The sequence below is a fragment of the Chelonia mydas genome, chromosome 4 (assembly GCF_015237465.2).
Source record: "Chelonia mydas isolate rCheMyd1 chromosome 4, rCheMyd1.pri.v2, whole genome shotgun sequence".
Taxonomy (NCBI): Eukaryota; Metazoa; Chordata; order Testudines; family Cheloniidae; genus Chelonia; species Chelonia mydas.
The window spans coordinates 11724749-11752465 of NC_057852.1; the positions used below are offsets into that span (position 1 = coordinate 11724749).

Genomic DNA, 27717 nt, shown 5'->3' on the forward strand with positions numbered 1-27717 from the left:
TTCCTCCAGCAGCACCTACTCAATAACCCCCACCCCCAGACGGGAGGTCAGAGGCTGGGGAGCTGGCTAATGTCAAGCGAGGGGCCTGAGACAGGGCCTCCTGTTGTCTGTGGGTGGCAGACATTCCTGAAGGGAAACTTTCACCACCCCCTAAATAATGTTCCCCCCAAATACTCTTCACACTGCTCTCTTCCCTAGTCAGGGAGAGCCGGATCCAGCTCACAAGTGATGGGGAGCGCACACAAGATCTCACAGAGCAAAAGAAGATGAAATTTGGCTGAAGACGACTGCATTTATAGCTGCCTGCCTAGCACTTTGTGGGTTTGACAAAATTAGATGTATCTTTTCAGCAAAGCAGGTGCACAATTCTTGTTTATATAGACTGATATACGTGCACACACAGTATCCCAGGCCAGTGGCTCTTAACTTTTCCAGACTACTGTACCCCTTTCAGGAGTCTGATTTGTCTTGCGTCCCCCAAGTTTCCCCTCACGTCAAAACTACTTGCTTACAAAATCAGACATAAAAATACAAAAAGTGTGGCACTGCACTATTCCTGACCCATTGCTGACTTTCTCATTGTTACCACAGAATTATCAAATACAACAACTGCAATGTAAATATTGTATTGACATGTCAGTATGTCTTACAGAGGGCAGTGTAAACAAGTCGTTGTCTGGATGAAATTTTAGTTTGTACTGATTTCGATGGTGCTTTGTACGTAGCCAGTAGTAAAACTAGGCAAATATCTAGTGAGTTGACGTACCGCCAGAAAACCTCTGTGTACCCGCAGGGGTATGCGTACCTCTGGTTCAGAACCACTGGTCTAGGCAGAGCTAGGAGTGATGCCCATAGCTAAGATTACCCAACACTTCCCATTATAACTCCCTTTTTAAAGCTTTTACAATTGCCCACAACACAGTCAGGGAGTTGGATAGGAGCTGGGGTGTGTGTATCTCTGAGACAGGGTGTTGGATAGGAGTAATGTGGGAGAAGGAGGAGACAGGGTGTTAGAGCTGGCAGTTGGAGCAGGGGGTGGGAAGTGGGAGCTGGCGGTTGGAGGTGGCAGGAGGGGGTGGGAGGTAGGAGCTGGCGCTGGTCGGATAGGAGCAGAGAGGGTAGGGGATAGGAGGGGGAGGTTGTAGGGGTCAGGAGGGGGCGGGAGGGGGTGGGAGGCAGGAGCTGGCAGTGGGAGGGGGTAGGAGGGAGTGGGAGGTAGGAGCTGGTGCTGGTCGGATAGGAGCAGAGAGGGTAGGGGATAGGAGGGGGAGGTTGTAGGGGTCAGGAGGGGGCGGGAGGGGGCGGGAGGCAGGAGCTGGCGGTGGGAGGGGGTAGGAGGGAGTGGGAGGTAGGAGCTGGCGCTGGTCGGATAGGAGCAGAGAGGGTAGGGGATAGGAGCGGGAGGTTGGAGGGGTCAGGTGCTGAAGAAGGGGGGGTTGCATAGGCATTTTATAACTTGGGAGTTCTTGACTTTGCACCTCCCTCTGGTGTCAGCCTCCTGTTTGGGACGCACTCGTGGGTACGCTGTCTATTGACCATGTGCTCACAGTATGGGCCGGATCTGCACCCACACGAGTTTACAGTCAGTGAAGCTGAGGAGAGCTGGGGGCAATGTCAGCCTTCCTGCTCGCCTGACCCTGGGCTAGTGGGAGCCAAAAAAGCACCGGGTGCAGCTCCCCTCGGCCATGCCCTTCACAGGCAGGGGAGGAGCAGGTGCTTCGAGCTAGCTTTAAACCGGCTGGGGATTTCCCTCTATCAGGGCGCTCCTCGCTGCCCCAGAGCTGCCTTCCAGCACAAACACCTGGACGGGGCTGCGTGTCTGGCCTAGCTATTAAAAATCCCTGACAAAATCAGGTTGACATGGAGTGCACGGTAGGACAAGTAGTAATGGGGTTAATCTGCAGAAAGGGTGAGTTAGAAAGAGTTCCCTAGTATCAAACCTAACTACAAGGCTAGTTAAGCTCTGGAACAGGCTTCCAAGGGAGATTGTGGAAGCCCGTCACTGGAGTCTTTAAATCATGGACAAACATCTGTCAGGGATGTTCTGGGTTTACTTGGTCCCACCTCAGCACAGGGGGCTGCACTAGATGACTCGAGGTCCCTTCCAGCCCGACATTACTACGATTCTATTGAAAGTAAATTACATTACAGGGATGTTGTAATTATCCCAAAACTAAGTGTTCTGAACCCCGGAAATTTGCAGAGAAAGTTAAACTTAAAATGCATCCAAACATGTGGCGGTAAGAAATGCATCCAAACAATGTTTACTTTGCCCTGTGGTGGTTTATGGTCATTTTTTGCCACTGTACTGTTGGAGATAGAGAGTTGCGCTAAGAGGCAAATGCAAGCAGTGGCCATCTTTGCTAAGGCAGCCTGTGCCCTCAGCCCCACTTCGATGCTAGCCATTTTGAAAGAGGGAAGATCTTTGTGGAATTCTCACCTTATTCGTCAGCCTCTGTTGAAGAAGAAACTTTCAACTTTGAAGAATAGTAGCAAAAAAGACCAAGAATCCTAAAAATAATCCTATAAATATAGTCCATGCACCAGATTTCACTGAGTTTGAATAGTCTGCGTTATTCTGTTACTAAGACCATTAAGGACAAAAATAGGTTTGACAGACTTTTCTTAACGGAGTCATTTAAAATTCATTTTTAACGGATTATCTAATTACAGCTTTCATAGCTTCATAGATTCCAAGGCCAGAAGGGACCATTGTGATCATCTAGTCTGACCGCCTGTATAGCACAGGCCAGAGAACTTCCCAAAATAACTCCTAGAGCAGATCTTTTAGAAAAACAACCCATCTTGATTTAAAACTTGCTAGTGATGGAGAATCCACCATGACCCTTGGTAAATTGTTCTAATAGTTAATTATCCTCACTGTCAAAAATGTACACCTTGATTTCCACTCTGAATTGGTCTAGCTTCAACTTCCAGCCTTTGAATCGTGTTATCCCTTTCTCTGCTAGACTGAAGAGCCCATTAGTAACTATTTGTTCCCCAAGCAGAGTTGGACCGTGCAAGGGAATGAAAACCAATAATAAACAGCTCCAGAGCCGTCTAAAGAAGAAGAAAACAAGGGAAAAATAAATGGGACCTCTGAGCACTGAGGATGGGGTGGATATTAAAGATTATCTAGGCATGGCCCAACACCTAAACAAATACTTTGCCTCAGTTTTAAATAAGGGTAATGAGGTGCTATGGGGTAGTGGCAGGGTGGCTAATGGAAATGAGGATGTGGAGGTAGAAATTACCATGTCCATGGTGGAAGTCAAACTCAAACAGCTTAATGCAGAGGTCCCCAATCTGTGGAGAGCCACCCAGCTCCACTCCTGGCTCCGGCTGCAGCCCTGTGCCTGGGGATCCAGCTGCCAGCCCCACTCCCAGGGGTCCCCTCCCAGCCCCAGCTATGGCCTCAGCCTCAGCCCCCTTTCCTCTGTCCGCATCCCTCCCTCCCAGAGCCGTGGCCCCGCTCCTGGCCCTGGCTCCGGGGGGAGCGCAGACAGGGGTAAGAGGTAAAAAATTTGGGGACCACTGTCTTAATGGGACTAAATCAGGGGGCCCAGATAAGCTCCATCCAAGAATATTAAAGGAACTGGCACATGAAATTGCAAGACCAATAGCAAGGATTTTTAATGAATCTAAACTTGGGTGTCTTACCCTATGACTGGAGAATTGCTGATATAGTTCCTATTTTTAAGAAAGGAAAAAACGTGATTTGGGAAACTACAGGCCTGTTCATTTGACCTCAATCGTATGCAAGATCTTGGAACAAATTCTGAAAAAGAAAGTAGTTAAGAACAGAGGTGAACGGTAATTGGGATAAAATACAACATGGGTTTACAAAAGGTAGATCATGCCAGACCAACCTGATCTTCTTTGAGGAGATAACTGATTTTTCAGACAAAGGAAATGCAGTAGATATAATCTACTTGGATGTCAGTAAGGCATTTGATATAGTTCCATATGGGAAATTATTAGTTCAATTGGAGAAGATGGGGATTAATGAGAGAATTGAATGGTAGATAAGGAACTGGTTAAAGGGGAGACTACAACCTGTCATACTGAAAGGTGAACTGTCTAGCAGAGTTTGTCAGGGTTCAGTCTTGGGACCAATCTTATTTAACACTTTTATTACTGACCTTAGCACAAAAAGTGGGAGTGAGCTAATAAAATGTGCAGATGACACAAAGTTGGGAGGTATTGCCAATATGGAGGAGGACCAGAATATCATACAAGAAGATCTGGACAACCTTGCAAACAGGAGTAATAGAAATGGGCTGAAATTTAAGTGCAAAGTCATGCACTTGGGGACTAACAAGAAGAATTTTTGCCATAAGCTGGGGCTGTATGAGCTGGAAGGCACAGAACAGGAGAAAGACCTGGGTGTATTGGTTGTTCACAAGATGACTATGAGCTGCCAATGTGAAGCAGCCATGAAAAAGGCTAATGTGATCCTAGGATGCATCAGGCGAGGTATTTCCAGTGGAGAACGGAAGTGTTAAAACCAGTATACAAGGCACTGGTGAAACCTCATCTGTGTGCAGTTCTGGTCTCCCATGTTTAAGAAAGATGAATTCAAACTGGAACAGGTGCACAGAAGGGCTACTAGGGTGATCAAAGACATGGAAAACCTACCCAATGAGAGGAGACTCAATGAGCTTGGCTTGTTTAGCCTAACCAAAGAAGGCTGAGGGGAGATATGACTGCTCTCTATAAATACATCAGAGGAATAAATACCAGGGAGGGAGAGGAGTTATTTAAGTTAAGGGCCAATGTGGACACAAGAACAAAGGGATATAAACTGGCCATCAACAAGTTTAGGCTTGAAATTAGGCGAAGGTTTCTAACTATCAGGGTGAAGTTTCCAGAACAGCCTTCCAAGGGGAGCTGGCTTCAAGAATGAGCTTGATACGTTTATGGAGGGGATGATATGATGACACTGCCTGAAATGGCATGTGGCCCATCTATGACTTCTAGCAGCAAATATCTCCAATGGCCAGTGGTGGGACACTAGATGGGGAGGGCTCTGAGCTACTACAGAGAATTCTTTCCTAGGTATCTGGCAGCTGGGTTTTGCCCACATGCTCAGGGTCTAACTGATCACCAAATTTGGAAGGAATTTTCCCCTGGGTCAGATTGGCAGAGACCCCTGGGGATTTTTTGCCTTCCTCTGCAAAGGGGCACGGGTCACTTGCAGGCTTAAACTAGTGCAACCAGTGGATTCTCTGTAACTTGAAGTCTTTAAATCATGATTTGAGGACTTCAATAACTCAGCCAGAGGCTAGGGGTCTATCACAGGAGTGGGTGGGTGAGGTTCTGTGGCCTGCAGTGTGCAGGAGGTCAGACTAGATGATCATGATGGTCCCTTCTGACCTTAAAGTCTATGAGTCTAGATACTTCTTAACCTTTTCTTTATGAAGCTCAATAGATTGAACTCCTGGAGTCTATCACTATAAGGCATATTTTCTAATCCTTTAATCAGTCTCATGGCTCTTCTCTGGCCCCTCTTCAATTTATCAACATCTTTCTTCAGTTGTGGGCACCAGAACTGGACACAGTATTCCAGAAGTGGTCACACCAGTTCCAAATATAGTGGTAAAATAACCTCTCTACTCCTACTCGAGATTCCCCTGTTTATACATCCCAGAATTGCATTAGCTCTTTTGGCCACAGCATCACATTGGGAGCTCATGTTCAGCTGATTATCCAGCCCCACCCCGAATCTTTCTCAAAGTCACTGCTTCTCAGGGTACAGTCCCCTATCCTGTAAGTGTGGCCTACGTTCAGGATCTGTCCCCTATACTGTGTTTGCAGCTATATTAACTATGCAGAATGTTCTCATTCGGATTCACGCACTGGCTGTTTTATGTGAGTACCTGCATCAGTCACGTGCATCGAGGTCAGAGCTCACGGTTAGCTTTCAATAGACCATACGGGCTGGAACGAGGCAGGGGACAAGGCTGAACAATGTTAATGTTAACACAGGTTGCTTGTGAATAAAGACAGGTATATGCAGAGTCCAAAAGCATTTCAGAGAGGAGTTACGTGCAGATCAGATATATAAAAGGCAGCAAAGTATAGCGTCGATGCGATAAGACTACTGTTTGCTGCTCTCATCAGCTGTACTGATCTATTATCCCCCGCCCTGAAACATCACCCCAGTTCTGAATAGTGTGAATGCCTCTGTTTATTTCAGGTGGATTTTCCGGAAGTGCTCAGCATTGGCCTAACTCTGCTCCTGACCTGAAAATTCATTTGGCATGTACTGCCTGCCACAAGCCTACAGCAATCTTTCTTGGACTTTCTTCCCAGGTACAGTAGCCTTTCCCCAGCTAATATCTCTGGCGTTCGTTCCCTGTCCATCCGCGTGTGACTTTACAGGTATGTATACTGAAGCTCATCTTGTTGCACATGCTGCACTGTTCTAATCCCTCCAAGGCACTTCAGACTTTTCTCTCACGTTGGTTACTTTTCCAGTTTCGGGTTCACCCGGGAACTGATTACGGTTAAAGTGTATACCCTCCTTTAGGCAGTTCATGGAAATATTAAATGACATGACCCCCTGGTATGCCACTCGGAGCAGTTTAGGACCCCGGTCTCCAAATGATTGCTTATTCAAGTGGCGCTATCTTCAATCTGTTTATCATGTGGCCTGGCATCGAAGGAGATTGGCTTTGGTGAGCCTTACTCTGTCCATGGTCTTCCTGTTCTCTACGGCAGATCCTGCAATCTGATTGCGGGGAGCAAACCATAGACCTGAATGAAGCCTCACTGAGGTCAGAGAGGCGCTGCATGGTGCAGGGCCCTGGCCCTCCCCTTCAGACTACAGGTGGTTCAGGGATGCTTGTTCAGTATTAATAGCAAAGGCAGCAGACTTGCTTGCCATGGTCTATTTGATACATCTGTTCATTGCTGCTGAAAAGACACCTTTTCCCCAATGATAAACCCCTCCATTGGAGCAGAGTGAGGCCGATACCAAGTGCTTTGGAAATCCCTGCTCTCTTGCATGCAGAAAAATATATACATCACAATGCTGTGTCTTCTATAACCTTAGATACCCAGTAGTGTAAGTTCCCCCACCCTTTTCTCCTTACCCTAACTTCCCTGTCCGTGTCCAGCATGTGTCTCTATCGCCTTGGACTGTGTATGGAATAAATCTGAAGGCTTGCAGCAGCTCTGTCCTTCTCTGGGCACCTCACAAACTTCAGTTTGTCTACTCAGGATGATGGAGCTCAGAGCACATTTAAACTACCTGCACAAGTATCCTGAACCCCTTCTGCTGAGCACACCAGGTGCTGAAGGGTTCTCCCAGTGGTGAGCTGGAGCCGGTTCGCACTGGTTCACTAGAACCGGTTGTTAAATTTAGAAGCCCTTTTAGAACCGGTTGTTCCGCGAGGGAGAACTGGTTCTAAAAGGGCTTCTAAATTTAATCAGCCAAAAGTGGCGCCTTAGGCACCGACTCTGTGGGTGCTCTAGGGCTGGAGCACCCACGGGGAAAATTTGGTGGGTGCAGAGCACCCACCGGCAGCTCCCCACCCTGCTCCCGGCCCCAGCTCCCCTCCGCTCCGCCTCTGCCTGCTCCCCTGAACGTGCCGCCCTGCTCTGCTTCTCCCCCCCACCCCCGGCTTCCCGTGAATCAGCTGTTTGCGTGGGAAGCCGGGGAGGGCTGAGAAGCAGGCAGCGGCTTCGCGCTCAGGCCCAGGGAGGTGGAGGTGGAGTGGAGTGGAGGGGAGCTGGGGCTGGGCATGGGGTGGGGAGCTGCTCGTGGGTGCTCTGCACCTACCAAATTTTCCCTGTGGGGGCTCCAGCCCCAGAGCACCCACGGAGTCGGTACCTAAGGCGCCACTTTTGATGTGATCAGTGGGGGGAGCGGCTGCTCCTGCTGCTCCCCCCCTAGCTACGCTCCCCCTCCCCTAGGAGCCAGAGGGATCTGCCGGATGCTTCCTGGGAGCTGCCCCAGGTAAGCACCGCCAGGACTCCCCACCTCGCCCCAGCAGGTCCCTCTGGCTCTTAGGGGCGGGGTGGGCACCCACTACAGTGGCCCACGAGACCCTCCTGCCCGGTTCTGGGGGCAGTCAGGGGAGAGGGGAGAGGGATAGATGGGGCAGGGGTCCCGGGGGGAGCATCAAAGAACATGGGGGGTTGGATTGGGCAGGAGTGGGCCACGACCCCCTCGTAGGTTTAGGAGGGAACCGGTTGTTAAGATTTTGGCAGCTCATCACTGGGTTCTCCCCTCTCCTATGCACAGAGCCCAGACCCTTTCATTCAGCCCCCCCGCAAACCTCACAAGGTGTGTGTGCCGGACCAACGGCACAGTGACACCCTCACAAGCTGCACACTGCTTAGGCCAGGCTGCCACCTACACACCTCCAGACTGCAGGAGCCATTAGCTCAGCTCCGACCCTAGCACGAGTCAGCTCATGGCAAAGCCGGCTTAGCCGAGCACACACAGCATGCTGGGCCTGAGGTGAGCACTGAGGGTGCTCCCCAGGGACTCAGTCGAACAGAGCGATGTGAATAACCGACTACGTGAATAACCGACTTTTCTGTTCAGGGGCCAAACTGAAAAGAAAAACAAAAAAGTTTCCGGAGAACCCAACTTGAAATCTTTTTTATTACTTTTGTTCGAACCAAAATGAAACATCTTGTTTTGGGAGGAATTTTTAACCTTTTTTTTTTTAAAAAAAAATTGTAGTAAAATTCAAAAGAAATGGGGCATCTTGAATCAAAAAACCTAAATGTTTCTTTAGAAAATGTAGAAACAGTTGGGGGGGGGGGGGGGAGGGGAGGAGGAGAGGGAAGGGAATAGGGTGACCAGACAGCAAATGTGAAAAATCGTGATGGGGCTGGAGGGTAATAGGAGCCTATATAAGAAAAAGACCCAAAGATCGGGACTGTCCCTATAAAATCGGGACATCTGGTCACCCTAGAAGGGAAGGTGGTCTGAAACAATTTGGCAAATAGAGCCTCAATTCAGTAAATGTTTTGGTTGACCTGAATCTTTATTTTTTTGGCTAAAAATGCATAGAAGATTTCCAAGCATGGAAAATTTCAGCTCCCAAAATGAAAGCTTCAGAAAGTTAGAGCAAGTGACACTGGGGTGGAATGAAAACAGCTACTCTGCTCTGCTGTAATCACTGTTTAGATCCACTCTTTTCTATTAATGTTTTGAAAATAGGCTGATGATGTGGGCTCTGGGAGGGAGTTTGGGTGCGGGAGGGAACTCGGGGCTGCGGCGGGGGTTGGGGTGCGGGAGGGGTCCCGGTGGTGCTTACTGCGGCTCCCAGGAAGCGGCCACCAGGTCTCTGCAGCCCCTAGATGCATGGGCACCAGGGAGGCTCTTCACTCTGCCCCCGCGTCCACAAGTGCAGCCCCTGCAGCTCCCATTGGTCGCGGTTCCTGGACAATGGGAGCTGCGGAGCCGGCCCTTGGGGTGGGGGCAGCGTGTGGAGCTACCCTGGTCACCCATGCATCTAGGGGCGGTAGGGACCTGGCGGCTGCTTCTGGGAGCCACGCAGAGCTAGGGCAGGCAGGGAGCCTGCCTTAGCCCTGGGCCCCGAGTGTGCCGCCGACCGGACTTTTAACAGCCCAGTCGATGGTGCGGACCAGAGCCTCCAGGGTCCCTGTTCGATCGGAACGCCTGGCCACCCTAAATCAGACAAAGAGATTAACTCCAGATTACAAACACGATCTCATATGACAGCACTGTGCCTCTCTCTTCCCTGCCAGCCAAAACCCACAGCTGGGACTGTGTCACCCAGGTCTAACAAACTAACAAAGCCTAACACTGCATTTGGCTTTGAATTTCCCTCCTCCACAACACCCTTCACGTAGAGGGGAGAAAGGAGCACTTGTAACACAAATGTGCAGCTGTCTACACAAGTATTCCAGGCTAACCTTAATTCGGTCCCCTTGTGCATGTGCATTATGGTGCAGTCTTGTCTAACGCCAGAGAGGAAGTCTGTGACGCTCAGAGCCAGAAATAGAACCCAACTCCCTTAGGCCCCAGTCCATGCCTTAAGTAGAAGAAAATATTGTTCCTCTTCTTACAATGTTTTGCCTCATTCACTCCCCATCCTAGGCACTAAATGAAGCAGGGATCTTACAAGTACAAATTCTATGCGCTTGTGTAATTACAGATAGGATTACCATGCATATGCACTACGGTACTGATAAAGGTTGCTCAGGCAATCTGAATTCCCTAACATTTGAGTGCTTGATCTTGCAGTTTTAATGTAGTCTTTGGGTATGTGATTACCTAGGTTTTTTGGAACCATATCGACCCATGGGCTCCCCACCCCCATGAATTACCAGCAGGACTGGAAGCCAGGACCTTTAGATCCATAGCACAAACTGCTACCACTTGAGATAAAGGACAAACTTGTGGGAACTGTGAGCTGTTTTCTTCTACATAGACCGACCACTAAAAGGGGACACAAGGCAGTCAGTACCTTGTACAACTATTTTCTATACAGCACAGAATACATAAAACTTTGGCACCAGGATGCCTCAGTTTTGTTCCTGGTTCTGGAGGCATGTGTGGTACAGGAGGTCACAAAGACAGCATAGCCAAGCGCATAGATCTGGCACATTCATTCTGAAAGGCAGTACGTCTGCATGGATGAGACTTGAGTCTGCTCTATTATAGGCATTCCTAGCTGTGCTAGTAGTGACCTTGTGCAAACACTCATTTACCCCCTCCATAAAATGAGGGGGAATATTTACCCAGCTCGGAATACGGGGAGCGAGGTCTTGCGCTATCATGAGGGCTATGAAGTGCACAAATTATTACCATCAATCAGGAGGAGGTCTGCTGGGCATGGGGAGTGGGTGCTGCTGCTGTGGCTGTGTGGCCCTTTAGTTCAGAGCCTAGCACCCAGAAGGCTGTGTGGGGCTCCGTGCAGTTGGCATGCTTGGAGCTCTTTGCATCAAGCCTTCACAAAGCTCAGCTAAACATGTGCAAATGGCTGTTTTCAGAGTCTTATCATCTGACCAGGTCTGGAGAGAGTTACACAGGAGCAAGAGTGCAAAAGGCACGTTCCTGACCCCAGGACTATCCCGTGACAAATGTCAAGTTCCTACTAAGAAGCATGTTGTTTTCAGAAACACCCACATTCTCAGAACTGGCTGAATCATTTTCACAGGGACTTAACGAAAAAGAATTCATCAGGGTCAGAGAGCAAACGAAAATAATTTCAAACCGAACTAAAAATAAAGTATTATGATGGAAAATGTTAGGCAACATTAAGTTTAGACATCACAACTAGCCCCACCCGTAAGAAACCGTATGTGGGGTCAAATCCTCAGCTGGCGGAGATTGGCTTCAATGGAGCTGCTCTGATTTATAGCAGCCGAGGATCCGATTTGGTATGTCTCTGTAGCAGCATTGCTACGTCTCTCAGGTGAGCTCCTTGAGTCAGCAGACAAAGTGTACTCCTGAGAACTCTGCGAGTACAAATTCAACTCACGGGGCTCAGTGTTGATTATAGCCATTGTTTGAAAGAGCTGGACCTTGATCAAACTGCGACATTCCTGGAGTAAATCTGATTCATCTCTCTGAAGTAGGGTGCTCAGACTTTGAGCTTCTGGTTTCAAGGGTCTCCTTGCAAGTTGCCCCCTGATTTGCAGAAAACTGAGAAGATTGCAGAAGCCCTTGTCTTTCTGAAAAGAGACTGATTCGAGCGTATGCCAATAAAGTGAGGAATGTGGCCAGCAAAGGGAGGCTAGTATAAAAATGGGAAAGAGAGATGGACACTCGAGAAGTCGTGAGGAATGTCCAGTTAGCAGCTGATGAACAGCAGAGCAGGAAACACTTGGGAAAACGGGATATTTACAAACCAGCAGGTGCAGAAGATAGACATCCCACGTGGAAGGCATTTAGAGAACTACTGGCAATCATTTGGGGAAAGTCCTGGAGAACTGGGGGAAGTAGAAAAGGACAGGAGAAAAAACGTTGATCTTCTCCAGCACCCAAAACCCATGTGAATCAGAAAATCTAACTAACATCCCTGGGAAAAGAATATAAATCTGTAACACTTCACACCAGAGGAAAACGAAAACATGGGCAATAAGCAGTATGTTTATGAAGAACAAACCTGTGTACAGTCAATCTCTTTGCTATTTTGGATACAGATATAAAATGAAAGAAGAGAATGCAATTAATATCTGCACTCTGCTAAATGTTGGCTACAGCATCTCCATGCATCATACAGGAGGAATTCTATGTTTTGTATGCACAACTCAGGAGCAGCTTTCAGAGGGCTTAGCCACTAGTCTGCTATCAAGGTGATATCTCACCCCATGTATGTATAGAAGGTATGCGCAGCTGCCGTTCATTCCCTTGCCCATGCTTCCCCCCAGCCCTCCTCCACACACAGCCAAAGGGAACTGTGGCTTATAGCAGCAGGTACTTACATTCAGCGCATTCTTAGCAGCTTCTGCTTCTGAGCGACTGTCAAAGCTGACAAACCCTACAGGCTGAGGAGAAAAGAGAAGAGGAGAGGGTCAGGGGATGACTCAGGGAAGGAGCAGCACCCTCACCTCACAGATACAGGGACCCTGCTCACTACCACCCACCAAGGGTACTTGGGACCTGCAGTCCCCAACAGCCATCTCCCTGTTTCAGAGCTGAGAGCCACCCTGCAGATCTCCAAGGGCCATGTCTGCTCAGTGGGCTTCACTTTGGCCACTTCTGCTATAAACTCACTGGCTCTGCTGCCCTCCCCTCCTTCCAGTGGAAGGTCTAAGTGTGCAAAGGCTGGGATGAGTGTTGGGAAACATGCGGTGCACTGGGTACCCATAGGCTTAGTACAGCGTACCTGAAACCGCATTGGCTTCCCCAGTTGGCTGCAACTATATTCTTAAAGTGGAGCCTTCAGGGACCCTCCATCCTTCATCTAGCTCTAGTGTGGACAGACACATACTGGATGGGGACTCTGAGCCCTTAGGCAAGGCCTAGAAGGGCTGTGCTGTGACTGAGCAGGAAACCTGTGTTCGGGGGTGACCACAGGACTCCTGCTCTCTTCCAGGTGCTTGGGGCAGAAGATGTGTCTGGAGTCTCCAGGTTACTCCTGCATCCTTTCTCCCCTCTGTTTTCCCTCTGGGTAATCCCAGAGGAGCTGTGGCACAGAACTATGTTCTCTGCCCAGAGGATGCTGCTGCTGGGGCTGGTGCTACCTGTAGGGGGAAAGAGCTGAAGAACGGGCTGAGCCACAAGGCGGCTCTCCACACCTGGCCAGGCGCCAGGCTGAGCGCCCAGCGGCTTTCCCTGTGCCGGGCTGGGCCGAGCGGCTCTCCCCGTGCTGGGCCGGGCCGGGCGGCTCTCCCCGTGCCGGGCCGGATGCCAGGCTGAGCGCCGAGCGGCTCTCCCTGCGCCAGGCTGGGTGCCGCGCTGAGCAAAACTCTCCCCACGCCAGGCAGTTTTCCCCGCATGCAAGGAAAAAAATCCCTTAACCGTGAGGCTCAACTTGAGCTCTTTTCTAGAAGGCTTGATTCCACCTAGGAATGCTAATAAAAGTACAGGTTCTGACTGCCCTGAGCTGCTCGCCCCAGCTGGCCTGCACACCTTCCATTACAGGGTAAAGACGCTGCAATGAAACAGGACGGGGCTGCTTGTCATGCCACTCCCGAGTGTTTTCGATTTGATTCACAGTTCCGCTTGTCCACAGAAAGCGCAGACTCGGCCGCATCTTCACAGAGAGCTCACAGGTCTGGGGCCCTAACACTGTGCTACCTTCGCAGGACACACCCCATTGGGGACACTTCATTACCTTGCTGCTCATTCCTAAATTACCTCCCCCCTCACTCCACCCCCCACAAAATACAGGCTTCTGCTCCTTGCATTGAGCAGAGCCAGCGGCTAGCCTGCAGAGAGGGTGGGGGCAAGGGAACATCCTGCACCTGGGTGTGCGGTGAGGCCACTAGGTTTGTTTCTAATCCGTTTACAGCTAATGACTGTGATACTGGAGGTTCTGAGCACTGGTCAGGCTTTTACCTGTTTAGAGGTGAGTTTTATAAGAGAGCCTTCATAACCCTGCAAGAAAAGAGAAAAGCATTGTTTAGTCTAGGCACTCACTGGGTCATGGCAAACAGTCAGCACTTGGAGCTAAAATGGGAAAAAGTGTAGGGTTCTGAGTTATTTTTCACCATTTTACAGGGCATGCTGGCCCTTTAAGGCAGGCTACTGGCCTAGCAGAGTGCCACTAGCAATGCCAGCCTAGAACAGAGCCATATGGAACCATAGGCCACAGCAAGACCTGCTGGGAAGGGAAGTTATACAGAGGCAGCTTTCGGTACCCTTCAGCCAGGGAGAGGCAGGGGAATGGGCAGAGAAAGCCAGAGGCTGGGAGAGGCGCTCTGGATCTCACCATAGAGGCCTAGGAGGCCAGTTCCGGTGCGGTTCCTGCAGAACCCTGAAGAAAGGTCCTTGGAGTGGGGCGGAGAAGTGGGCATACTTTGGGGACGGACCAGACAGCTAATAATCCTTCCCAGGGTCGGAGCTCCCATGGTGGGGAGGGTGTGAGCTCCCCAACAGCTGTACAGGACACGGCACAGAGAACACCCCTTTGCTGGGCATACAGCAGGGGTCAGGCATTAGCCCATGCTACAGCCCTTGGTGTTCCAAAGCAGTGCAAAGGGGCTGTACAGCTCCCCAAAGCAAGGATTCCTCTGGCTCTGCTTCACTCCCCCTGACCTAGGGGGTGTGTTGGGGGCTGCCTGGAGGAGGGGGTTGTGGCAGAATGTACCCCTGTATTCACACCCTACACGTGATTGTAATCATCTTTGTACAAAGTACACCTTGTGAAATATCATCTGAGAACTCATAATTTGCTCACCAATATCGTCTTGGTAAAATGTGTAGTAACATTATATGTGAAGTTATAAGATTCCACTGTATAGTGTTAACACGTTCCAACTGAGGCTGGCAAATAGGGTCTGTCTCAAACAAAGGGATGAGTGATCTTCTTAATTTGCATTTAAGCAGGGTCATCAAGCAGGGAAGGAAGACAAAGGAAGCTTAAACAGGTGAGAAAAAAGTAGCAGGGAACATCCTTCCATATAGACCTTTTGTCTCCTGGTACCCAGCTGGAAATGTTTTCAAAGAGGGGGACTGAAACTATAAAAAGGAGGGGCAAAGCCCCCGCACGACACCCCCTCTCTCTCCCAGCCCATCGCATTCAAGGCACCTGAAGCAACAAGACAAAGCAAGCATTTGCTGGATTCTGGGGAGAGGGGGTCCTGACCTAAGAAGTTTGGTCAGCAAGACTGCTGAAAGCATGTAGTGAGAAAACGTTGCTTTGAACTGAACACAGTTTGTTAAGTTAGGCCAGGTCTACACCACAGACCTCTCGGAGAGGGGGATTAACTATGCAGACAATAGAAGTTCTCCCATCCTGGCAGTAGCATCTTCACTAAAGTGCTACAGTGGCGAGCTGGACCAGTGCAGCTATAGCACTGTACGTGAAGACAATGCCTAAGGGCGTATCTTTATTTTTCTTATAACCATTTCTGACTTTTATGCCTCATTACTTGCACTCAGTTAAAATCTCTTTGTAATTAATAAACTTCTTTTACTGTTTTATCTAATCCAGTGTGTTTAAATTGAAGTGTTTGGGAAACTCCATTTAGGGTGACAAATTGTATCCAAATTATTTCTACCAAAGAGATAACGGACTTGATATAAACTTGTACTGTCCAGGAGAGGGCTGGGCAGTACAGGACATACACTTCTGGGGGAAATCTAAGACTGGGAGTGTGTTGGGGTCACCCTGCAGTATAACCCAGGCTGGTAAGAGCCAAGGCATGGCTGGCTGGCCCCAGCACAAACACACAGACAGAGCTGGGAGTGATTTACACGCTGGGGGCTGTTTGTGAACAGGCCAGGCCGGAGGCTACAGCAGCAAAGCATTGTAAAGGACACCCCAGATCACAGAGCAGAGGTGACACAGACAGTGGCGGATTAGCCACTGGGCCAACGGGGCCTGTGCCCAGGATCCCCGGCCAATTGGGAGCCCCCAGAAAAATGCGCGCCTCCGTGCCCTGACCCGCTCTGTCAACCCGGCCTTCCTGTCGGGGCATGGGTTCAGGGCACAGGGGCTTGTCCTACTCTGCCCGCCTGGTGCTCCTGCTGGGGAGTGGGTCGGGGCACAGGGGCTTGCCCCACTCTGCCTGGCGCTCCTGCCAGGGAGCGGGGTTGGGGCGCAGGGGCTTGTCCCGCTCCACCTGGTGCTCCTGCCGGGGAACAGGGGCAGGGCGTGGGTGCTTGCCCAGCTCTGCCCGTGGCAGGAGCACCAGGCGGGCGGAGCTGGGAAGCCCCCACACCCCAACCCCGCTCCCCGGCACGAACACTGGGCAGGCAGAGCAGGGAAAGCCCCCGCGCCCCGGCCCCATTTCCCCCGCAGGAGCATGGGAGGGAGGAGGTGAGGGGGGGGACGGACGACTGCAGATGAAAGGAGTGGGGAGGGGCCCCCCACTTGCTCTGGCCCAGGGCCCCACAAAATCATAATCCACCTCTGGACACAGCTACTCATTAGTCTAGATTGTCCCCTTGTATGTCACAGGGGTGTTGCTTTAAATTATTGCAGGGGCTGAACTGGTGTATAGCCACCTTTGTCCGCCACCTCAGGGCCTGTGCCAAGCTAGCTTCGCCAAGCCCAAAGAGCCTAAGCTATGAGACAGAAGTGCTTACAACTCTTCTAGTTGCAAAAGCTGGAGCCAACTTCCTGCGCCCAATTATTCCTTATACCTGGAAATACGCATTTTGTGTGATTCTAATTTAAGACCGAAGTTAAATAAGAAACGACAGAAAGCGTGTTAGGATTATCCCAGCGTCTGGAATTCCACAGTATTCCATAGTATTGCTAAGTGGATATTTGAAGTGTGATCCTCATGTGGATAACAGGGCCCTGTATTTTAAAAGAGACAATATCCCAGATTCAGTTCTTGCGGGGTTAGGAGACTCTGTGGGTCTGGAGAGGGTTAAAGGTGACATGGTCATGCAGTTAAATGTAAATCAGTGCAGCATTTGGACCGCTCATGTAATCAGGGAGACTGAAATAGCTTCTCAGTCTTCTGCCAGGAAAAAAATACTGCAACATCGTCTCTCATCATGTCTACGGGCAATGAATGAAATGATCAATGAAGCAGCCTTTCTTGGGGAAATGGATGATGCAACAGGCAAAACATGACCTGATAAATTCCATAGCACTGCGGAGCGACAGAGCAGCTCTCATTGTGCCTCCTAACAGAGCTCAGCTCTTCGGGGAGCATTCGGATACGCCCCAGCTCTGCTAAAGACTGACTCATACTTCGTCATTTATTTACATTTCACCACTTTCTTTTCCCACATTCCCAAGGGATTTGATTGTACGCACTCATTATATGCAATGGTTCATCAAATAGATTCTGGTGAGATTCTCAAGAGCCCCTGAATGAGTTAGGAGCGCAAGTTCCGCTGCAAGTCAATGGGTCTTGCACGTCCAGCACCCTGAGGTGCTTTTGAAAATCCAACTCTGTGTGAATAAGTTTTCGCCTGTCACCTCCCCTACAGTGTATGTCTGGTCCCTGAGCAGAGGAGTGCAGCTGTTAGAATCAGGGACCCAGCGAAAGTACTCAGGATTATAAAGCCAAAAGAGGCTTTCTGCAAATAGCGTGCGCTATTCACGGACAGTTTGCTCTTTCTGTGAACGTTCCTGCCAATCAACGTGTTTGCTGGCATAGCTGTGAAAGGGGAGCACAGAGGAAGGGCAGACACAGCTGAAGCTCGTTTGTTTAAAAATTCAGTCCAGCGTCTGCAGACATTGTTTTGCGGTATTCCCCCAGCTCAGCAAAGCATATGGGTTCGGATGGGGCTACTGGGTTCCAAAGTCTGGCAAAGTATTTTAATATTATTAACATTGTTATTAATTATGGGCATTAAAGTAGCACCTAGGAACCCTACTCCTGGACCAGGACCCCATTGTGCATGGTGCTGCACAAACACATTAATGGACTTTCCTCAGCTTCACAGTGAAGCTTCAGCCGTTTAGTCTAAAACCATACGCAAATCTGAATACTGAGTTTAAAATGTCAGTGAACAACGAGAGAGGGGTGTTTTTAACACTGTATGGGCTACTTCCTAGTTTAATAAATCACAAACAGGAAACACTAACTCAGAATTTGGGATTCAAGAGAAACTCTCTGTGTCCATGGGCTCCAATATACAATGTGAAAAGGAGGACTTGTGGCACCTTAGAGACTAACCAATTTATTTGAGCATAAGCTTTCGTGAGTTACAGCTCACTTCATCGGATGCATCTCTAAGGTGCCACAAGTACTCCTTTTCTTTTTGCGAATACAGACTAACACGGCTGTTACTCTGAAATATACAATGTGTGTCCTCCGCATTACTTGGAGGAATTTAAGACTCCAGGAGTCTTCCACTTCGGGTGACCAGATGTCCTGATTTTATAGGGACAGTCCCAATTTTTGGAGCTTTTTCTTACATAGGCACTTATTACCCCTCACCCCATGTCCCGATTTTTCACACTTGCAGTCTGGTCACCCTACTCCCACTTAACAAAATTCCCTCAGGCAGTGGAAAGTGGATGAAGGGGAATTTAAACAGGGATTCACTGGTTATACCATCAGTACAGGAAATGCTGTAAACAACACACACACAATTAGTGTGCATAAAAAGATAGAGGGTCTCTCACAAATCTGTCCTTTGCAGAGTGCCCCATTTAGGAGCTGAGTTGTTACCCCCACGAATGTGGAGGACGGCTATGTTGTACCCCGCAAACATACATTTTGCTATAACTCATGAACTAGTGACCCACAATTCAGAAAAATGAAAATTAACATGAAAAAGATTTTTTTCTGTATCAAAAAAAAAAAAAGGTATGTGGGGTACAAAAGTACCCCCAAATGTGTTGCACTGTTATTCTCTCTTTTTAGTAGTTCACATTTGCATCTAGTGAGAGTATCTTATATTGTAATGGCAGTGACAATGGTTGCTGTATACAGGCATCCAATATAGAAGGTACACCAGGGAGGTTGGTCCCTTCAGATCCAGGCTTGTCAGGTATCCTCCACACAGAGCAGGCTGATGCTGGCTCTCTTTTCATAATACTCTTCAGGGGATTTTCTGTCTAGGTATTGTGCTCCAAACAATCCAGACTCAGGAGACTCTTGAGTTGCACGATTCAAGATTGCAAACACATCAGCACAGTATTCTGCTTCTGACCTTATCAAAATGATTTGCAACCCTGAAAGTTACCGTGTGATGACAACATATTATATGATAGTGACTTTGTGCCAGATCGCGTTGAGAATTGCTCTAAAAAAAGGAAGACCTTGTTTCCATTGATTGAAGACAAATTTGATGAACAGACAATGAGGAGCTTGTGGGTCAGCCCTGGTATAAGCCTGGAAGAAATATAGATGGGGATAATTTCTTCAGCTAGCTGAATACTGGTGGAGCTCTACTCAACAAAAATGTGACCTGCGTTAGAACAATCTGATGAAACAAGCCAGACTATACCCAATAAGATGCATCCACATGACAGCAGAGAATAACGGTCATTAGGATTTGGGTTTGCTGAGCCACTCAGCCTGGTTTCCAAGGTTCCAAAGAAGGGCAAGTTGATAATAATGCTGTCGATGATGCATCATGACTAGGTTATAGAAGGAGACCAAAAAAGAAATAGTTCTCCCACATAATACTCCACTACACGGACACTAAAAGTGGTGCTGGTAACATGGACCATCTTGCAAGAATGCACTCCTACAAGCGCAAGATAAATAAAAGTGGTCAGTGGTTCTTTTCTTCAACATGCTTGATGTTGTTGGCATTGCAAATTTCATTGTTTGGATCAGTGACAATCTTATTTGGCACCACACTTGACCAAGAAAAAGAAAACGCCTTGTTCCTTATCAGTCTAGGAGAACAACTTGTAGGTGCACGTATAAAGAGAAGAATCTTCTATACCCATCATCTAACCATGCCCATCAAAGCAGCACTCTTGTCCCCTGGCTACCATTGAAAACCAGCCACCACTGGAGCATCTGGCAAACTCGACAGTGGATGCTGCCATACTTGCCCAAGGACTGCTGACTAGAAGAAGTGCAAACAATGTGGAGAACACAGTGACTTTGCATGCACTGACCACTCCACATCAATGCTGATGTGTGAAAACTGCATATAGACTTATGCTGAAGGGGACTCCTGCTAGTTCTTTCAATTTGCTTGTTAAATAAAGTGTTTTCACCTAAAACACTGAAGGATTGTTCTTGGTTTCTGAATGCCTTTGGGGTACAAATTTCCCCTGTGACACCATTGATGTTACTTTTATCTCAACACTGGATGAAGGTTTAATAAAGGTGGAAAGGAAGAGAAAGAAAACCTGAAGGCAGCTTCCATCAGGATACTAGCTTCTCTTAATCCCGAGGGCCTTGGTACCATCGCAGTCCACCCCAGAGTCCACTGGGTCCCCAATGCAAGTCAGTCCCTTTCCCCTTCTTAGCCCAGGGTATTCTTGTCCTACTTTGACAAGGGCAGAGGCACTGCTGGCTGCCAGCCCTCTGTCTGGGTGCTGGGGCGCTCAACAGCCAGTTGCCCCCATCCCAGTGGAGTTCCCTCCTTTTAACTCCTCCTCCAGCCCTGGCTTGGTGGCAGGTGTGGAGGGCTGGGACTTTCCAGCCCAAAGCAGCTCCTTAACCCCTCCCATGCTGGTGCAGGGTTTGATACCCCTTCACAGAGGTCAGTGCAGGCATGGGGTACAGCTCAGATGTAATCAGTAGCTGCTCCTTCTTACACAAACCACGCATAGAAGGCAAGGATGGGCAGCGGATGGGACCTTCTCACAATTTGGCAGGTTAGTTTCTAAACTCCTCCAACTAGAGTGAGATGGAGTGTTTCCCTATGGGGCCGGGGTGGGTAGACGGAGGGGACTTGGGGTGAATAAGGGTAGTGAAGGGCATTGACTGGCAGCTGGACAGAGGGTAGGTGGGGAAAGGAATTGTTATAGACCTGGCGTGGAAATAGATTTCTCATTGCATGAAACTTGGCAAGATTTCAAAACATTCCCCCCTTTTGCATGGGGATGAAACAGAGAGAGCCTGAACCCAGAGTGGCCAATAGCCCCTGGTCAGGGCGCTACCCTGAAATGTGGCAAACCCTGGTTCAAATCCCTGCTCTGCCCGATTGGAAGCAGGGACTTGAATCTGGGTCGCCCATATACTAGCTGAGTAGCCTGACCACCGGGCTATTCAAGGGTGGGCTTCTTGACCTCTCCTACTGGAGCTGTTATACAGCATGGTATGGATATTTCATATTCATTGGGCAGAGAGAGAGACACACACTGACTCTACAGGCTGATGGTCAGGCTGCTCACCTGGAATGTGAGAAACACAGGGAACTGACTCTCCATCTACCACATGAGCACCCTAATCATCAGCCTATGGAGCCAATCACGGTCTTGCTTTCTCTGGCCCAATGACAATTTAATTATGCCTCCAGCAGGAGAGATTGAGAGACCTGCCCCAAAATGGCCAACAGCCTGGTGGCCAGCTCACTCACCTGGCATGAGGGAGAATGGCAGAGCAGGACTTACCCTGTATCTCTTACATCCCAGATGAATGCCCACTGGGTTACTGGCTGTTCTGGGGGCTCTTTCACACTCTGGCCAGAAATTCCATCCTGGACCTGAGAAACTTCATCAGCAAAGTTTTGTAAACCCGGTACATTCCTGCTAAAAGTTTTAGTTTCAACAAATCAGCATCTCTGACTAAAAAACGTTCTGAGAAAAAAAATTCCTGGCCAGTTCTGGTTGTTACATCCAACATTATACTGGGGCTTTGACAAATTGCTTGATAGCTCTCTGTCTGTCTTGTCTTTTAAACTGTGGGGTTTTGGGGGCAGGGATTGTTCTGTTCTGTCCAGAGCTCAGCACAATGGAGCCACCACCTTGGCTGGGACCACAGGGGCTACCGCAATACAAAGAAATCATCATGGATTTTACAGGGAAGGTGCTCAGATGCCATGGTGATGGGCCACAGGTACTAGATACTCCTGCCCTAGATACTTTTAGCCCACATGTTTCTGTGCTCCATATTATCTCAAAAGCTTGTCTCTTTCATCAACAGAGGCTGATCCAATAAAAGATGAACTGTAACAACGTGACGTCCACCTCTCACAAGCGCCCCTTCTGGTCAGGTGTATTTGCAGTCTTTAAACAGTCCCAGCTCTGGCAATTCAGTCGGGTCATACCTCCAGGGCTTCCTCCCTGGAGGCAATGTTTTTTTGCCTCTCTGGAACCTTTGGACCCCAGCTGGGCCATTGAGTAGCTCAGATCCCCTTCTGGGAGGTATATCATTGTCTAATTGTGGGCCACTTCCCCAGTGGCCTATGGGGAGACCCAGGCCTGCCCTCTACTCTGGGTCCCAGCCCAGGGACCCTAAGTATAGCAGTCACGCACCATTGTGTGCCAGCACTGAGCTGTCCGTGGTGCTGCAGTTCCCTTTGGCCAGCCAGGAGCACCACCTGCCTTCCTCTGGCTCCAGCAAGGAACTGAGTATGGGCTGCATGGCAGCTCCTTTTTATATTGCCCTCCTGGGCCCTGATTGGCTGCCCTCTGCAGCCACTCTAGGCTGCTTGGAGGACTCCTCTACTTCTCCTTTCCTGGGATTGGTGTGGCAGGATCCTGAGGCTTTCAGCAGGGAGCCTCTGGGCCTACTGCACCCCATCACACTCACCCAACTTGTCTCCTTAATATTATCTAACTATTTTCAGTTTGACCTCCCTGGACCATCTTAAATAATTCCTCTCCCGCTGGCGTTTACACCTTACAAGAATGAGTACAAACTATACAGGGTTAGCTTTTATCTTTTATTTTAATCAGTCTCTCTAGACCTGTAGTCATTTATTTACTGCCTGAATTATTCCTGCTTCCTGGCATATTTAGTATCATGATACCTAGCACCAAATATAGTAGAGAAATCTTACACCCATAGCTTGCCTTTACGTTAGTACAGTACGATGAGCTCCAAACACCACTCGATCGTGCTACACCACATGCATTACAAGTTCAAATACATGTTGCCCACTTCGATCTCAGGCCAAGATTTAAAAACCCCAGAAATCTAAAGGTAGCCAGACTTTCTAAAGTTCTGAGCGGTGTCCAGTGATGTCAATAGTGGGTGCTGGACGCTCAGCACGTCTGAAAATCAAGTTCCTTAGTTAGATGTCTGAACATCGATTTAGGAGCCCGGCCTTTGAAACTCTTGGCCAGGCTGTGTTTCATCTGAAAAGCAGAGGATGAACTCTTGTTTTCAGTGTAAAGTAGAGTCTGGTTTGAAGTAGGCATCCCTGCCACTAACTACCCCATAATAGGCATTTCTGTGGCTCCAAAGAGCTCGGTATCTGAGCGCATCATCGACATTCATGGGTTTAGGCTCTCAATATCCCTGTGACATAAGGAAGGAACAATACCCCCATTTTACAGGTGGGGAAATGAGGCACACATTAATGAAGGGCTGATTGTCAGATGTGCTGAGCATCCCCAACTCAAGTCAATGGGATTTGCAGCTCCACAGAACATCAGGCCCCAACCACTGGTCCAATAGCACACAGAGAGTCCATGGCAAGACCTCGAACTGAACCCAGACTTCCCAAGCCCCATCCCACAAGCCCACCTTTGGCCAATTGGTAGTTGTCTAATGAATATGTTAACTAAGACCAAATCTATTCCTGACCCCTGGCTCACACCTTGAGACACCTCTCGCCACTCTATACTCAGCCATTCGTCAGTGTTACTCACATCTCTTGCACCCCCTTTTGACACTAGCTATATAATGATGTGGCCACGTTAGTGGAGAAGTGTGTCAGATACAGCAATACGCTCCTCTGAGGAGTACATGTGTTTTCAGATCCCTGAAGGGCAGACAAACAGTACCTTGAAGGGTCTGAAGAGCAGGTAGAGCTCCCGCGGCTTGATGTCAAGGGGAAGACCGCTCACAAAGAGAGTCCGGACCTAGAAATCAACAAAGACAAACATGCAATTGAGATATGCATCCAAAATCTACTGCAGAATTTGAAATACTCCAGACAATCTGTACGAAGAACCTAATTAAAGCTCGCTTCAGGTGTAAACACTGCCTCCTATAGCCTGGTGGGAAAGGAGAGAAATGCACTATTAAAGGTTCTTTTGACCTTTTTCTGAAAAGTTTTAACACTCACATGGTTTGCAGAAGCTCTTTGAAATTTGGCAGGGGACTGTTCCTTGGGTCATGAAGGTGCCTTTTGCTGGCCTCGGGAAATTCTGTCCAGATACGGCTGTTACGAGTGGTTGACGATGGCCATTGCCTGTCTGAGGTTCACATGGTCTAGCTTGTTTTTGGCAGCACATGAAAATCCCTCAGCATTATGAAAACTCCTGGCTGGTGACTCCATAGTTAAGGCGGAATTTTAAATTGGGCTTGGAATGGGTCATGAATTCCTGGTTTCCCCTAAAAGTAGGTGGCCAATTGGTGTTAAATGCCAGACCGGATGAGATTTTTATGGTCCTTTCATTTTCTCTACAGTTTGTTTGGTTCCTCTATATAGCAGCACAGATATTGCTTTAAACACATTGTTTCACCACACAGCACTTGGAAGAGAAGTGGGTCCTGAGTAGATCTTGTGCAACAGCTATTTACAAACCAGAATTTGGACTGATGGTCACTTTTAACTATGATTCATGCAAGAACTGAAAATGTATGTACTGTGCACCTAACCTTGATTGAGCACAGCTGGGCACACAGAAACTTGATTGACTGACTGGAGCCAGGTGCATGCAGAACCTTCTCCATCAGGAGCTGGAGACTTTTTCTTTCAGACTTTATCCTACAATGGAGAAGTTTTCACCTGCAGCTGCTGAGGGATAAAATCTTCTCCGCCAGCAGCGGCACTTCTCTCCCACTCCCCTAGAGGTGTAGCCCCCTCCTGTCCAACCCCTCTCCAATTCTAGCATTCAAAAAACCTAGGAAGTTAATACACAAAAAATCTGCACCCTTAACTCTGCCCGTAGAGATACCAGCTTTCGATCAGACCTCTTCACTGCCATTCTGTAACACCCCTTTGCCAGGCTACCATCTCCCAGCAGAATCAGCTACTGCACGACCCACCCACAACCCTGTAACGAAATCTGGGAACGGGGTGTGCATGACAAATGGACAACGGGAGGCAGAATCATGGCGACAGGGCGTCTGTGGTGGAGGGTATTTGTGGGAATGGTAAGATGTGTGCTGGTACTATTATGTTTATGATCCATATTACAGCAGAGAGTCTGTACTGTTGGATGGCTTAAATTTCCGTTTCCTCGCTTTTGTGTATTTCAGGCAGGTTTGCTGGGTGTGTGATCTCTCTAACGGCTCACGATGGCATTTCCTGTGTATTCAGTCCATGCATTGCCCCGTTCAGTGTTCCACACACAGCGGGCAACGGTCAGCCAGCACACAAACCCGGATCCTCCTCTTCCACGGCAGCTGCTTTCCCCATCACAGCACTCACTGGCCATGGGGAAGTGCACTGTGCTGGGGACAACGGCCGTATTCCCAAAGGAATTCAGGCACCTCAGAATGCAGACAGCTGCCGAGTGGGACTTTCAATGGCACCTAAGCAGATTAAGGCACCTAACTCACGTGCTTTTGGAAACCCTACTGCTGCTGATGATGATCCTGTTCCCTGCACAACCCTCAGTGCTGGGCAAGGCCTCCTGGGCTCCCCAAGCTGGGACTAGAAACCCATTCGCTCATATGGCAGATCCAAGTCTCAGCCTGTTAACCACACTGCACTCGGCAAGAGCGGGAAGTGCTCTCGCAGGGAACATGGAAGGGTGCCTGCCAAGCCCTAAGGCTACACATGGGGTGTCTCCAAAGGGCTTGGTTCTCTTCCTCTGCTCCAGCAGCTTTCCTCTAAGGTGCTCAGCCATTACAGGGGTGAGGGCGGTATAAGAATCTCTATGGAATGGAATAAAATAGGGGTACACCCTGGCTGGGTTCTGGCTCCACCTGGCCAGCTAAGAATGCCCCAGTATCTGGGAATTCTCAGTGGATGCAATGTTGGCATAGCTGGCTCCTGTGCCAACTTCCTCTGCCGGCACCCAGCATAGGAGTGGAGTGCTCCTGTGTTGCACCAATTTGTAACCCAGTACAGTACCTTGGGGGCCACAGCTGGCTGTCACAAGTGAAAACAGCCTTTAGGCTGCTATTACTCATGCCCGGACCCAGGATCCTGCACCAAGCAACTCTTGGCATAGAAGAGGGCTATAGAATAATTCCTGAACATGAACTGGAGTGCACGGACAACAGCAAGATGCCCCTTCTGAAACGCTGTCATTCATAAATAGGGCCCTACCAAATTCATGGTCCATTTTGGTCAATTTCACTGTTATAGGATTTTAAAAATGGTTGATTCCATGATTTCAGCTACTTAAATCTGAAATGTCATGGTGTTGTAATTGTAGGGTCCTGACCCAAAAAGCAGTTGTGCAGGGTGGTGCGGGGGGGTTGCAAGGTTATCGTAGGGGGGGTTGCGGTACGGCTGCCCTTACTTCTGTGCTGTTTCCGGCGGCGGCCCTGCCTTCAGAGCTGGGCAGCTGGAGAGCGGCGGCTGCTGGCCGGGAGCCCAGCTCTGAGGGCAGAGCCTCCGCCAGCAGCGCAGAAGTAAGGTTTGCATGGTACAGTATTGCCACCCTTACTTCCGCATGGCTGCCTGCAGAGCTGGGCCCTCAGCAGTCGCTGCTCTCCGGCCGCCCAGCTCTGAAGGCAGCAGCGCAGAAGTCGGGCGGCCTGGTACGGTATTGCCAGTCTTACCTCTGTGCTGCTGCTGGCAGGGCACCGCCTTCAGAGCGGGTCACCTGGCCAACAGCCGCCGCTCTCTGGCCGCCCGGCTGTGAAGGCGGCGTAGAAGTAATGGTGGCAATACCGCGACCCCCCTGCAACTCCCTTTTGGGTCAGGACCCCCAATTTGAGAAACACTGGTTTCCCCCGTGGAATCTGTATAGTATAGGGTAAAAGCACTCAAAAGACCAGATTTCACAGGGGGAGACTAGATTTCACTGTCTGTGATGCGTTTTTCATGGCCGTGAATTTGGTAGGGTCCTATTCATAAGCTAGCTGCACCGTAGCTACTGTGATTCGTGTGAGTCATTCATTGAAAACTCCGTACTGCTAAAAATCCTCTTCTGAAGAGGGGCTACTCTACAAAGTGCAGCCTTCCATTTCAGGCTAGCTTCTTCCCACGCTGCCTGCAAAACAAGATGTGCCGGAGAATCTACAAGAAGAACCACTGTTCTGAAAACAATGCCCGCTGGCTCTTTGAAGCTTAGCCCCTGAACAAGTTAATTTTAGTTCACATCCACAGTGTCCACACAGGGGAGACACAGAGCAGCACTTTGGAGCACACTGCTATTCACATCTCCATAGTCTGAACTGCGGGGCAGTGTAGACATGCCCTGCAAAAGGCAAACCAAAACCACTTCGTGCTCCAAGAATTTGGAAGGGATCACGGTCAGTTTCAATGTTTTGAATGTGACTGGTTTAAAAACCTCACTTCTCTGATAGAGCAGCACCCTTTAAATCACACGTCCTGATTTACTACGATTTCCTTTTAAAAATGTTCCCAGGGTTTTTCTGCACCGCTGTTTATGCTTAGAAAGGCCTGAGAGCAGGGACACAGCCTTCGCCAGGGTGCCCCCT

The 27717-nt window shown here is 49.1% G+C and overlaps 1 protein-coding gene across 5 annotated transcripts in view; it reads right to left on the reverse strand.

Annotated features, from left to right (window-relative positions):
• RBPMS (RNA binding protein, mRNA processing factor) overlaps positions 1 to 27717 on the reverse strand; it is a 175353-nt gene that overhangs the window by 81835 nt on the left and 65801 nt on the right. For 4 of the 5 annotated variants that reach the window (XM_043545186.1, XM_043545185.1, XM_043545188.1 and 1 more), the window contains exons 2-4: positions 23934 to 24011; positions 13997 to 14035; positions 12418 to 12480 (exon numbers count right to left, since the gene is read on the reverse strand). In XM_043545186.1, the coding sequence (XP_043401121.1) occupies positions 12418 to 12480; positions 13997 to 14035; positions 23934 to 24011 (180 nt within the window). Of the gene's footprint in view, positions 1 to 12417; positions 12481 to 13996; positions 14036 to 23933; positions 24012 to 24753; positions 24867 to 27717 lie in introns of those variants that run through there. The other variant, XM_043545187.1, reaches the window with a different exon arrangement.